Here is a 12617-nt window from a genome sequence, read left to right as displayed (position 1 = left end):
CCTGGCTGTCTGATAATGGATATCTGTTCTAATTCCACTCTGGCTAAACTGAAAGTAAAGATCCTTAAGCTTACATGTGTCTACCCCTCAGAGTCAGAATAAAAACAAAAGCACCTGAGTCTCCAGCAGGCATGAGGAGTGTGTGGGTTTCTCTCTGCCCTCTCCGCCGTCGGCTGGCCTGGCTCGAGGTTTTAACCGTCTGGAATTTGTGGGTCACAGGCAGTGCCCTCGGGCTTTGGGCCTTTCATGTCTGAAGCTTTTAGGAATTAGAAGATGGCCTTCCCAAGGTTCTGCCTTCCTCTCTGTACATTTTCTACTGGCTTCGAGTCTCACTGCTCCCTGTGCTGCTTCCCCAGGTGGGAGGATCAATTTTTTTTTTTTTTTTTTTTTTTTTTTTTTTTTTTTTTGAGACGGAGTCTCACTCTGTCGCCCAGGCTGGAGTGCAGTGGCCGGATCTCAGCTCACTGCAAGCTCCGCCTCCTGGGTTTACGCCATTCTCCTGCCTCAGCCTCCCGAGTAGCTGGGACTACAGGTGCCCGCCACCTCGCCCGGCTAGTTTTTTGTATTTTTTAGTAGAGACGGGGTTTCACCGTGTTAGCCAGGATGGTCTCGATCTCCTGACCTCGTGATGGGAGGATCAATTTTGAAGGATTTCTTGGGGGTGTGGTGCCCATCTTTGAGCAATATTTGTTGAGCACCTGAGATCGTAGCGTAGGACCCCGCAAAGCCAGGCATGTCCTTGTGTTGCCTTTGCAGTGGACAGGGAGCCGCAGCTGGGGGAGATCGGCCTAGGCGGCGTTCCCCGTCAGAACCAGGGCTGGAGGGGTGGCCCAAGCACACGGAGAGAGGGCTGAGCCTGGGTCTATGACTGCCCTGAGACCCAGCCTCTGGTAGCCGCTGCTTCTGCATCCAGAATATGGGGCAGGAACCTGCCCATCCTCCTCCCTGGGGTGGGGTGGGATGGGCTGGGCCGGGTAGGTGGGGCTATGGGGGCTGTGGGGAGAGCATGATGCTGGAGGGTTCCCGGGGGAGCCCCCACCATGGTCCCTTCTGGAAACAGCCCTTTTTGTTACCTCTAACCACAACTCTGGGCTCCCTGGATTCCAAAGCTGGAAGCGACCCTGGAGGCCACTGCACCTGTTCCCTGGCACCTGGAGTTGTGGGGACACACCCTGACTGCAGGGTGAAGGGAGCCAGCCGGGCATCCCTCAAGACCTGGGGGCTTGGTTAACCCCCCACCCGAGTGGACCCATCCACTCCCAGGCCTGCAGGAGACGGCGAGGTTCCAGGGGCCCAGGACATCCACTCTGGCCACTGAGGCCGATTCCTTAGCAAGTCGGTTCTGGTTTCTCTTGTTTCTATAAAAACACCAAGACTGAAGGAAGCCACCGTGTGTTTTAATAGAGCAGTGTCTCCCAGTTAAGTGGTGGGACAGAGAGGAACCACCAGACAGGTCATCAGCCGTGCCCTTCCCTCTCAGGCTAGCCTCGAGGACACTGGTCTGATTGTCCCTGTGTCTCTCCCGGGCAGTTCTGCCTGGTCCCTAACCGTGGGCCTCCCTGCTTTGTTCGGCCCTCCCCTCACGTAGGGTCTGGAGGGGCCCCTAGTGTTTGTCACCCACAGGGCTCCCTTCAGCTCTGCAATCTGGTGACAAAGCCACAACCACAGACGGTCTTCCGGACCTACAGGCCCCAGCTGGTGGGTGGCACTGGCTGGCCCTGGGCTCAGCTGGGTGCCCCCGGCCTGCAGAGCTGGGCACAGATGGCTGTTCTGAAGGCCAGGGGTGTCTGGGCCCCTTGCTGTCCCCTCGGCTTCTACACCTGAAGCTGCCCCCGATGAGGGGTCCTCCCCTGGGGCCTCTCCAGACTCATGGGACTGAGTAGGGGGTCAGACCTGGGCTCAGAGGATGGCACCTCACATCAGAGGGACCCACCTTGACAACCAAACCCTTCCTGTGGGGTTTCGAGGTCTGGGTTCTCCACAGGCCCTAATTGCAAAAGGCTGGGTTTGCCTCCTCCGAGCAGCCCCTCGAACACAGGCAGCATGCCCCCCTCCTCAAGCGGGTGCACACGGCAATGGCTGGGCCGGGCCCTAGCAGCAGCAGGAGTTCCTGCTGGGACAAGGGAGGGGTCTTTGGGTGAGCCTAGGGAGCCCCAACTGTTAGCAGTCGAATCCTCTTTCTAATAAAATCTCACATGGACCCAACACAGGAGACAGGAGGGCTGTGCTGACTAGTGTGGCAGGGCCGCCCGCTGTGCCCCCCATGTCCAGTCTCACGCCATGGGGTCCCACTTTTCCCAGTCGGCCCCCAGGCAGCAGCCCTTCTTGGCCTTCATGATTCACCAAGCAGCAGGGCCAGGGCTCAGGCTGTCTCAGAGCCCCTGGAGTGCTTGAGCTCTCCGGGAAGCCCTGCCCGTCCTGCCCATCAGAGCCGCAGGAGGCCGTGCCAGCAGGTGAGGGCCGCGTGCTGCAGGTGCAGGACAAGGCTGAGGAGCTGGGCCCGCAGGTCCTCCAGTGCCGTTGCCACGGGCTTGGCCCGGCCGCAGTACAGGCCCAGGGCCAGCACGAGAAGGACGCACACGCACAGCCGCAGGAGCAGGGAGCCGCTGTGTGGCCTGGGCCTGCCGGGCACTGCGGCCAGAGGGCAGGCAGGGTCAGCGCCAGCCAGCCCCACCCTTCCCTGGAGGACTGGGGCTGGTGGGGAAGGGATGGGGAGATTCCGCCCTATCCCTGCCCATGGCCCCTCCCTAGCCTCGTGGGGCCTCCTTGCAACAAGAGCCCCCCCACTGGGGTCTCCTCAGAGGCCCTGGCCCTGTGACACCTCCCTTGGGGAGGGAGTGAGGGTGGGTGCACCGAAGGAGGGGGCAGTGGGGTACAGGGATGTGGGCTCGGAACTCACCCCTGACAGTGGCCGTGGTGTTCCTGTCAGCAATGTCTGGGAAGGAGAACAGAGAGTCGGCTGGGAGGTACTTGCCTCAGTCCATCGGGTGTTGCCGCCCTCTCGCCTCACCCTGCACCCCCGAGGGACCCCTGAGACTATTCATGGGTCAGAGACCCAGACCCAGCCAGGTCCTGACGCTTCCTCAAGAGGACAGTCATGATTCGAGAAGCCGCCGCCATGTTTTCCTCCTATTGCCATTTGACAGACCAGGACTGTGTGTCCGGGTGACCCCACGGGCCCAGGGGTTCTGCCACTGAAGACAGGAGGCCATGGCCCCCCTGTGTCCTGGTCCCTGCCAGAGCTGGGTGGGTGTGGCCGGAGTCCCCGCCTCCCTCTGCCCGACCCCATCCTCTCCCAGACGCTTGCTGTGGGTGCCCTCTTACAGTGGACGGTCACCGCTGGGGGTTCTCGGAACCGCACACGCCTCGCGGTCCTCTGGGGCTCGACCCCTGGGCGGTGATGCTCCGGCCGGCTCCTTTTCAGGATGGAGGGGGGGCACTTCTTGTTGTCCTCCTTGGACAGGGGCGAAAAGCAGACCGGTGAGTCCCCGGCAGGCGGCCGACGGGGACCCAGGTCTGAGCCGTGTGGGGCCCAGCAGCACCGTCCTGGAGCCTGTACCCTGTCCCAGCTGGTGTGCGATGCTGGGCCTGTCACTTCCTGTGGGGTGAGGGGCAGCTCCTGGACAGGCACTGCCGGGCAGCCAGACTCAGCCTCAGGGGCCCAGGCAAGACAGGAGCCCCTCCTGCCCCCGTCTCTTCATGCAAGGCCCCACTGAGCCTCTTCCTCTGCCCGCTGTCTCGGATTCAGTTTTGGATTCAGGGTCCCCGGGACGTGCACAGGGCGAGGGGGCTGCATTGGCAGAGGGGCTCTGGCTAAGAGGCCAGAGTTTGCAAGCTCCATGGGGCAGGGGCCGGGCCAGGGCTGTGAGGAGGGCTGGTTGGTGGCCTTGGCCTCCTTTTCCCTGGGGCCGAGCCTCGCGTGCTGCAGGCAGGGGCAGCTCCTGCCTGTTCGCCTACCTGGGCCCTTCTGTGTAGGTCTGCTCACGTGTACGGGCCCAGCCTGAGCTTGGAAGATGGAGCAGGAGTTTCAGGCTGCTGTGAACCTCAGCATCCTTGTCTGTGACATGATGACAACTGGGACTGAGGCACCCTGGGAGCCCGGCCAGCTCTGAGGTTGTTCCTGGCTGGGGCATTGCTCGCTGCACACAGCCAGCTGCTTGGCATCTGGTGAGGCTGCCCCTCGAGGGCGTGAGGTCTGTCCATGCTGAGTCTGGCCCAGCTCCTGCTGTGCCTGTGGCCTGTCCCAGCCTGGCAGTGCCTCAGAGGCTGGATGGAGCTCAGGGTCTGAGGTCTGGGCCCCTAACCCTAACACTGACCCTTGGTGACAGTCTTGACCTGTCCTCCTCTCTCCACCCTCTTCTTTCCTCCAACACCCTCCTCCCCGGGCTGCCTCTTCCACAGCCCTCCATGACTCCCACTTCCTCTGCCAAGCGGTGTGCCCCACCTGGGGGCCTCCAACCCCATCTGCCAGACCAAACCCTTTAAGGCACCCATTGCCCCCGCCTGCTCCCTCCAGCCCTCAGTGATCCCCCTGCCCTCCTCCCATCACCCCTTGATTCCTGGGGTGGAGGATGGCCTTTCCTCCTTTGTCTGCTCCCTGCCCCCTCCAGCCCCCAGTGGAAGGCCAGCTTGCAGAACCTGCGTCCCAGTGGCCCGCCTTACCCTCTCTGCCCTGCACGCCCGTGGGCCCCACGCGTCCTCCTCATTCTTTCTGGTCTGATGTCGTGTCTCTGGCCGGGAGTCAGGGCTCAAGGCTCCTGCTGCAGTCCTCATTTACTGGAACATGGCCCTAAGATAAGCAAAGACGTTATTTATTATTTACTGCACAAGTGGCACTCAGAGGAATGAAAGTAAAAGCAGAAAATTCTTCCCCGGAAGCCAGGCTGGCTGCCCGCGCCTGCGGCCGGCCACGCTGACGAGTAGACAACCCTTTCCCTCTGTGGTGTCTCCAGCGCAGATAAATCCTGCTGCCTGCTTGTTCAGAAATGCCATCCCAAGCAATTTCCTTTGCTGCCACAGTCTTCATAATTGTCATCTTTAATGGCTGCATAATATTCCACTGGGCCGAGGTCCCATAATTGAAAGTCGCCCTCGATGACTGGGTATTCAGGAAGTCTGCATTTTAGTATTGTCATTTGCAATGATTGGAGGTCATGGATAAGGCTGTAAGAAACATCTTCGCTTTGTCTCCTTTTGGTAGTGGGAAGCCCTGGGGCTGGGGACTGGGGATTGTCAGGGCTCTGAGGCTGGGCCCACAGAAAGGCTTCCCAGAGGGTCATGCCCACCTGTTTGGGCTGGTGCTGGTGGGATGCCCCTGGGCTCCTGGGAGCCCACCCCTCAGCACGGCTCATACTCTCTCTCTGTGTCTCTCTCTGCCCTCCCCTGCATTATGTGTCTCTATCTCTCTGTCTCCATCTCTCTGTTCCCCTGCCTCTCTCTGATTCTGTCTCTGTCTCTCTGCCCCCTCCTCTGTTGAGCTGGTTGCTTCCTGGCTGTGAATGGCGCCTCCTTGCTCCGCCCCTGTGTCTTTGGCGGCGGAGGCTTTGCTCTCCTCATTCTTACTCACCGGTGGAGCCCCCAAGTGTGGATTTTCTCTCATAGCCTCGGCGGGGTTCTTGACTTTTGGGCACTCCTCCTCCCTACAGAGGGGTGCAGAGCCTACCGGGCATCCGTGCAGGTGAGCTGGCACCGAGTGTCTGTCTTTCAAGGGCCCTGGGAGGGATGAGCCTGCCTCTCTCGCTGCAGGTGGGGAAACTGAGGCCAGAGGGGGCTGGGGCTTCCCTGGGAGCTGATGCCAGGCCAGGTCCTCCCGGCCCTGCTCCCAGCTGGATAGGGGGCAGTGTGGGGGCCTCCTGCTGCCCTTCACCCCACCCCAGGTTCTCCTCTGCTCTGGGGTCCTTGGAGGGCACTGCCGCCCCGCCCCTCACAGCGCAGGTGTTTGCATTTCCTGAGGTGCTTCCCTGGCTCCCGTTGGTCCTCCAAGGACCCTGCCCCCAAGGGCTGAGAAGGGGGAGGGCGAGAGTGAGGGGCCAACATGGTCCTCAAGGACAACTCCTCCAAGGGTCCCCCAAAGGGGTGGGTGCCTCAGAGGTGCAGGGCAGGCCTGTGGGAGGAGCTGGTTTGGGTGGAGACCGCAGTGACTCCAGCAGCTGTGTACCATCCTCTACAGGAGACAACAGGGTGGCCATGACCGCATCCCTGAGCAGGCATAAATACTGCAGACAAGCAGAGTGCCCTGTTAATGATGTCTGGGCGGATGCTGTCTGGATGGGTTCAATTATTTCAAAAGAGAGCAATTTTCTGCTATCGCAGGATCAGGTTTTTATTGCAAATAGGGTTGTGGCAGGAGCCGGCCATCCAGGGGGGTGGCAGGGAGGGGGCGGCTTATCTTCAGGACCTGCTCTCAGAGAGCCGCCATGGGAGAGGTTGTGCTCGCAGGCCCAGCCGGGCTGGGGCTCCGTCCCCTGGGGCCAGGTCACCTGGAATGTGGGCTCTGCGTGATCCCCAGGGTCAGGGAAGCCGCAGAGTGCCAGGCCTGTCCTGGTGTCTTGGGGATGCTGCCTGGCATGCCCCCAGGGCAACCTTGACCGCCTGTCCATAGCAGGGCTGGGGCTGGAAGGGCTCTCTGGATGCCCTTGACTCAGTTTCCACTCTGGGTGGGACAGAAACTCTGCTAAAGCCCAGGGGTGGGGTTGGGGGTGGAGCAGAGCCCTCTAGTGATCTCTTGGACCCAGAGCCTGGGCTCTCCACTGCCTGGCGGAAGGAGGCTTGTGTATCCGGGGCCATCTCCTGGGACTGCACAGCCTGGGGCTGGCTGGTGTGCCCGGGGCCACAGCCCCCTCGCCAGATGGCCCTGCAGCAGCCTTCCAGGGGGCCCAGCGAGGTTCACTCCTCATGAGGAAACAGGCCTGGAGAGGCTTGGGCCAACGGAGTCACGCTGGGATGCAGGGCTGGATGAAGTCTCCTCCAGCTTCTGCCAGCAACTCTCGCTATTCAGCCCTCCCTGGCCTGAGGTCTGTCCAAGGGATGGTGGGACAACAATGTGTGTGTGCACATGTGTGTGAGTGAGTGTGCACGTGTGTGTGAGTGAGTGTGCACATGTGTGTGAGTGAGTGTGCACATGTGTGTGAGTGTGTGTGCACATGTGTGTGAGTGTGCACATGTGTGTGAGTGAGTGCACGTGTGTGTGAGTGTGTGTGCACATGTGTGTGAGTGAGTGTGCACATGTGTGTGAGTGTGCACATGTGTGTGAGTGAGTGTGCACATGTATGTCCCTGAGTGTGCAAGTGTGTTTGCATGCAATGGAGTGCATATGCATGTGTGAATGTGCACATGTATGAGTGTGCAAGTGTGAGAGTGAACACGTGTGTCAGAGGGTGTAAGTGTGCACGTGTGGGGTGTCTGTGTGTGTGTGTGCATTTGTATTTGTGTGCATGCATGTGAATGTGCATGTGTGAGTGAGTGTGCACATGTGTGTGAGTGAGTGTGCACGTGTGTGTGAGTGAGTGTGCACGTGTGTGAGTGAGTGTGCACATGTGTGTGAGTGTGCACATGTGTGTGAGTGAGTGTGCACATGTGTGTGAGTGAGTGTGCACGTGTGTGTGTGTGTGCACGTGTGTGAGTGAGTGTGCACATGTGTGTGAGTGAGTGTGCACATGTATGTCCCTGAGTGTGCAAGTGTGTTTGCATGCAATGGAGTGCATATGCATGTGTGAATGTGCACATGTATGAGTGTGCAAGTGTGAGAGTGAACACGTGTGTCAGAGGGTGTAAGTGTGCACGTGTGGGGTGTCTGTGTGTGTGTGTGCATTTGTATTTGTGTGCATGCATGTGAATGTGCATGTGTGTGTGAGTGCGTGTGTGGGTGTCCATGCATGTGCCCATGTGCATGTGTGTGAGCATATCTGCATATGTGTGGGTGAATGTGTGTGTGTTTGTGTAGAGTGTGAGTATGTGAATGTGCATGTGTGGGCAATGTGTTTGTGAGGGTGCCTGGCTGTGGCATTAACCATCTGTCACTGAGCAGCATAACTTGGAGAGGATGTGACTTCGCCTTCTGGGGAACAGAGCTCTGCCCGAGTGTGGACAATCAGGACTTCCTATGGGACAGCACCTCCCCCTCTTCGGGTGCGGGCTCCGGAGCACCTTGTGTGACCACGTGTGACCTTAGGCAAGTCTCCTAATCTGCCTGGGCCTTGGTCTGCTCAGCTGTGAAATGCACAGACTTGAGTCCGCACCATGCCTTTGCTCTGTGCCATCAGCCACGTTGGCATCACTTGGGGAGGGGATGTGCCCAGGAACAGAGCTCAGGTAGCTCTGGCCGTGTCTGGACAGTCAGGACCTCCTATGGGATGACACCTCCCCTCCGGGAGCCCTGGGGCCCTCTCCAGAGATGCACCTTCCCCTGGGCCACGCTCTGCTCCCAGGCAGCCTCCCTGAGCCCTGTCGTCCCCTCCCTAACTGGGCTTCATGCTTCCCCTTCTGGAAGGGAGGCCCGGCTCAAGTCCGGGGCTCTGTTCTTCTTTGGCTCTGTGACCTTGGGTAAGTGGTGTGACCTCCCTGGGCCTCGTTTCCCCCACCGGAAGCAGGGGAGGAGCGGCTCTGGCATGCTCGGCAGGTGGGGGCGGGGAGGCCTGGGGCCTCTGGCAGGGACAGTGTGTAACTGGAGGCCTCGTGACAGATGGGAGATAAAGGGCGGAAAATAGCTTCAGGGCCTGGACCTGCAAGTGTCCTGCTAGGCCCGCTGCTGGGGAGGGTGTGTCCACCCGAGGGGACTCTACCCCCACTCTGGGCACAGGACCCCCATGGTGCCTCCCTTGGTGCTGGGGGGCTGGGGGGTTCCTACCAGCTCCTCTACTGAGAGAGGGCACCAAGCTCCCTGGGGGAGGGGAAACTGAGGCCCAGAGAGGGAGAACAGCCTGCCAGGTTTCAGAGCTTGGGTTGGGACAGAGGCTGGAGTCAGGGCCTGGAGTTGTGGGCGTGACCCGCCGTGCTGCTGGTGGGAGGTGGGGCCGTGAGGGCCGAGGCTCAGGACCTTGGTCTGGGCTGTGACCCTCCAACAGTCTTTGGGGGCCTAGCCCAGTACCCCAAAGACCCCACCTTATCTTGAAGCTGTTGAGAGACATGAGGGCACTGACAGAGCCCAGCGGCCCTGGCAGCGCTGAGTTCCCCCCGCCTCGAGATCAGCCTGCAGTGGGGCATGGGGGCTGGCCAGTGGTTCTCGCCTGGTTCAGTGGCTTGGAAAACACCAGGTTCTGGGGCCCAGCCACTGCTGCTCCCTCCCACTCCTGCCCCGTCCTCCAGGACGCCGCCCACCGGCTTCCCGCCTCCTCCCAGGCTGCTGCCTCTGCCTGCCCCACGCCGCCCGCCCTTTCACCCACAGCCCACCTCCTGATGTTTCTCTGTCCTCCCTGAGGGTTCCTCGGGGTGGGCAGGGCTCCCCATGCAGCAGCTGGCTCGTGAGAAATCCTGACACTCCACCCACCCCGCACGGGGAGGGCCCTTCCTCGGCTCTGAGCATGCGGCCCCAACTCTCGGCTCACCCCTCACCTGGCACTGCGCCCATTCACACGGCAGCCTCACAGCCTTCCAAGGGCAGAGGATCCTGGGGCCTGAGCGAACGCAGGCTGAGGCTGGGCTTCCTGCCTCCCTGTTGCAGGTGCAGCCTCCCCCGGGGCAACTCACCTGGGGGCTGGAGGCAGGGGGCCAGGCTCCTGGGAAGCCAGAGACCTTCCTGGGAGAAGTTGGAGACTCGCAGCCCCCAACCCCACCACTTACACACACACATACATACACACACATGCTGTCTCTCTCTCTTTCTCTCTCTCTGCCCCTGCCCACCTGGGCTCCTGCTGGTGCTGTACCTCTGGGGTGGCTCACCCGCCTGACCGGCCCTGAGATCCACTGGCAGTCAGAGCCTTGCTGTCGCAGGGTGTGAACCAGAGCTGTTGCAGCTCACAACCAGCTGAGAAGTTTCCATTACGGTGACACAGAGCAGTGGCCTCAGCGGCCCTGAGGGCCCTGGCCGACTTGCTGCTCTTGGGACAGCCCGGTCCATGGGGAGGCTGTCACCACGGGCTTGGTGGCCCCAGGTGGCGCTGGGCCTCCTTAGTCTCCCGGCACCTTGGTAGTTTGGCCACAGGCCTAACCCAGTGGCCCTGGGGCTGCAGATGCAGGCTGTGCCTTCTCCTAGTGGAAGAGGACTGGGACCGTGGATACCGCCTTGCTGGCCTTTCCCCTGCAGGGCGGAGGCAGAGCATGGCCAGGCGGGGCAGCTGGGCTCCTGGGAAAAGCCGTGGCTCCCAGCCCAACGCTCGCCACTGGAACCATCCTGTCAGCTCCCCAGACAACATGCGTTCTCGACTTAAGTAAGAAGGAGAACTTGTGGGGAGGCCCCTGGCTGGGCTGACAGCCAGCTAGGCTTGCTCAGGTGCCTGCAGGCCCCACCAGGTAGGAACAGGAGCAGGAGCTGCGTGGTGGCCCCCTGAGGCCCCTCTCTGTGCCTAGATGGGCCCTCACATCGGTGGTGCACTTAGGGCTTAGGGTGGCAGCACCACCGGGTGATGGCTGCTCACCTGCTGGGTGCAGGGGCCACCCTAGGCCTCGAGAGCCCTGGACAGACAGGGCGGGGACCTCCCAGGCCCTCCCTCCCATATGTGGAATGGGGGTTGTTTGCCAACTGTCCAGGGCACAGCAAAGCTCAGTAGGTGCCCAAGAAATGGCATCCAGTGCTAGGTGGGAGTCCCATGGCCTCACAGGGCAGGACAGGGATTCCTTCTGACTCGGCTCAGAAAAGAGCCAGTTCTCAGGGATTCCCAAATGCTGAGAACTAGGCTCCAGTTACTGGAGTAACGAACCCATTCCTGCTGGGCTGGGCCTGCGTAGACTTGCCCTCGGAGGATGCCCCACACGAAGGCCCTTCGCGGAAGGCTGGCTGGGTTCGTGCCTGACACGGATCCCTGCATTCCCCTAAGAGTGCAGCCCCTTCTCCCCCTGCCCAGGCTGTTTCGCTCAATATCAGGTACCCTTTGGAGGCTTCTGTGTGGCCGGAGACCCACACCCCTGCTGCTAGGTTTGAATTGGCCACGTTCACTGCTTCCCCCAGGGGCGGCCTGGCCTCAGTGGGGACACAGGGCTGGCCTGGGACTGTCTCCGTTTTAGGGAAACCATCAGTCCCAGGAGAAGAGGGGAGGGTGGCCACCCTGGAGCTTGTCCAGGTCACTCGGGGTCATCGGTGTGTGCTCTTGCCCAGTCTCTGCCCACACCTGCTGCCCGACTGGGGCAGGCTCCCCACCTGCGCCTGCCCTTGGCAGTCTCTGCTCTGGCAGCTTCACACCCAAGCGGGAAGTGAGCCCCCCTCTCCCTGGGGCTGGAACTCACCTGGCTCCCTCCTGGCTCCCTGAGGGACAGAAACAGGCTCTTTAGGATCTCCCTGTGGGGCACAGTCCAGTGAGGTCCTGAACCCTCTTGGCTGGCAGCACCCCTCCCAGGCCCTTGAGAGATGAGCCTCAGGCAGAACTGCAGGGCACACAGGTGAACGGGCCAGGCCTGCCCAGGCCTCCTTCCCGAGGGCTCTGGTCGGAGGCGCCACCGCCCGCCGGCGGGGCTGGGTCTGTTGTGGCCTTCGTTCCGTCTCCAGCTCTCTCTGCTGGATTGCAAAGCTGGGCCAGCTGGCAGCAGCCGGGCTATAATTACCTCTCCCCTTTGGCAGAAATAGCAGTGACCCCGAGGACAGGCCGCTGGCCCCGGAGCAGAAGGGGGTGGCTGTTTCCCAGGCCCCCGGTAGACGACAGACCAGGATTTCAGATGAGACCAGAGTTTGATGCTCTTCCTGCCCCTCCCGGCCCAAATGTGCCCCTCTCCCAGGCCAATTCCGGAGCTGCGCAGCTCTCGGAAAAACCTATGGATTGGAATTCAGGGTGGAGTGGGAGAGGGAGGGCACTGTGGGGCTCTGAGAGGTGAGGTGATCACAGAGTCCAGCCTCCAGTAAGACCCTGACCTAGCATGGGGCCTCCACAGTAGAGAGGGTGCCCTGCCCTGCCCTGGCCCTGTGCCCCTGTGAGTCCTGACCTGGGGTTGCCAGAGGGAGAGGCAAAGAATGGGTCCCAAGCTGCTGTTTTGGGGCACACTGGCCGGGCCTTGATATTGCCCGGGCAGGAAGGGGCAATGTCTGGGTCAGTGAGGGATGGCAGGGGTGAGGGATCAGCCTTTCTCAGGGTCTGTCCTGGGTGAGTATCCAACCACCCTGCCTGGCAGCTGCTGAGTCTGCCCCTCATTTGTAGGTGAAAGTGCAGCTCAGAGAGTTGAGGCACCCTGTCCAAAGTCACACAGCCCGGAGGTGGCAGTCCGGCTCAGGCTTGGCGGCCCATCCTTGCCAGCCCCCCGTCTGCTGGTGCACGTAAAAGCAGGCCTGAAAGAGGCTAGTGAGGGCACCACCGGCACAGGGCACCACCACATGTGGGCAGACCCCTGCCTGGTTTGTGGGACTTTGACCTATTTGAGGGGACTGCTGGAGGAGGTGTGGAGAGACCCATGCTGCTCTATTAGGAGTGGGGGTGCATCTCCCTTGGGTAAAGCTACAGGACCCCTGGGAGCCCAGGGTGTGCCAGGCTGGGGGA

At 61.2% G+C, this 12617-nt stretch overlaps 1 protein-coding gene across 3 annotated transcripts; it reads right to left on the bottom strand.

The window, feature by feature from the left end:
* Window positions 1-1376: 1376 nt before the first annotated feature.
* On the bottom strand, window positions 1377-11784 carry C5H14orf180 (chromosome 5 C14orf180 homolog). Of its 3 annotated transcripts, none has more exons than XM_030931750.1 (5): window positions 11380-11784; window positions 4663-4789; window positions 3325-3454; window positions 2900-2935; window positions 1377-2110 (listed from the first exon to the last, which is right to left on the bottom strand). In XM_030931750.1, the coding sequence occupies exons 2-5, from the start codon at window positions 4771-4773 to the stop codon at window positions 1920-1922; spliced, it is 468 nt and encodes a 155-aa protein (XP_030787610.1). In that variant the 5' UTR covers window positions 4774-4789; window positions 11380-11784; the 3' UTR covers window positions 1377-1919. The 3 variants fall into 3 exon arrangements, with proteins under 3 accessions (XP_030787610.1, XP_010375243.2, XP_030787609.1); XM_010376941.2 differs by having other exon boundaries at window positions 1377-2631; window positions 11380-11713; XM_030931749.1 differs by lacking the exon at window positions 11380-11784 and adding an exon at window positions 9841-10202 and having other exon boundaries at window positions 1377-2631.
* Window positions 11785-12617: the final 833 nt, after the last annotated feature.

Source organism: Rhinopithecus roxellana, chromosome 5, assembly GCF_007565055.1.
Source record: "Rhinopithecus roxellana isolate Shanxi Qingling chromosome 5, ASM756505v1, whole genome shotgun sequence".
Lineage (NCBI taxonomy): Eukaryota > Metazoa > Chordata > Mammalia > Primates > Cercopithecidae > Rhinopithecus > Rhinopithecus roxellana.
This window is presented reverse-complemented; position numbering and strand designations above follow the sequence as displayed.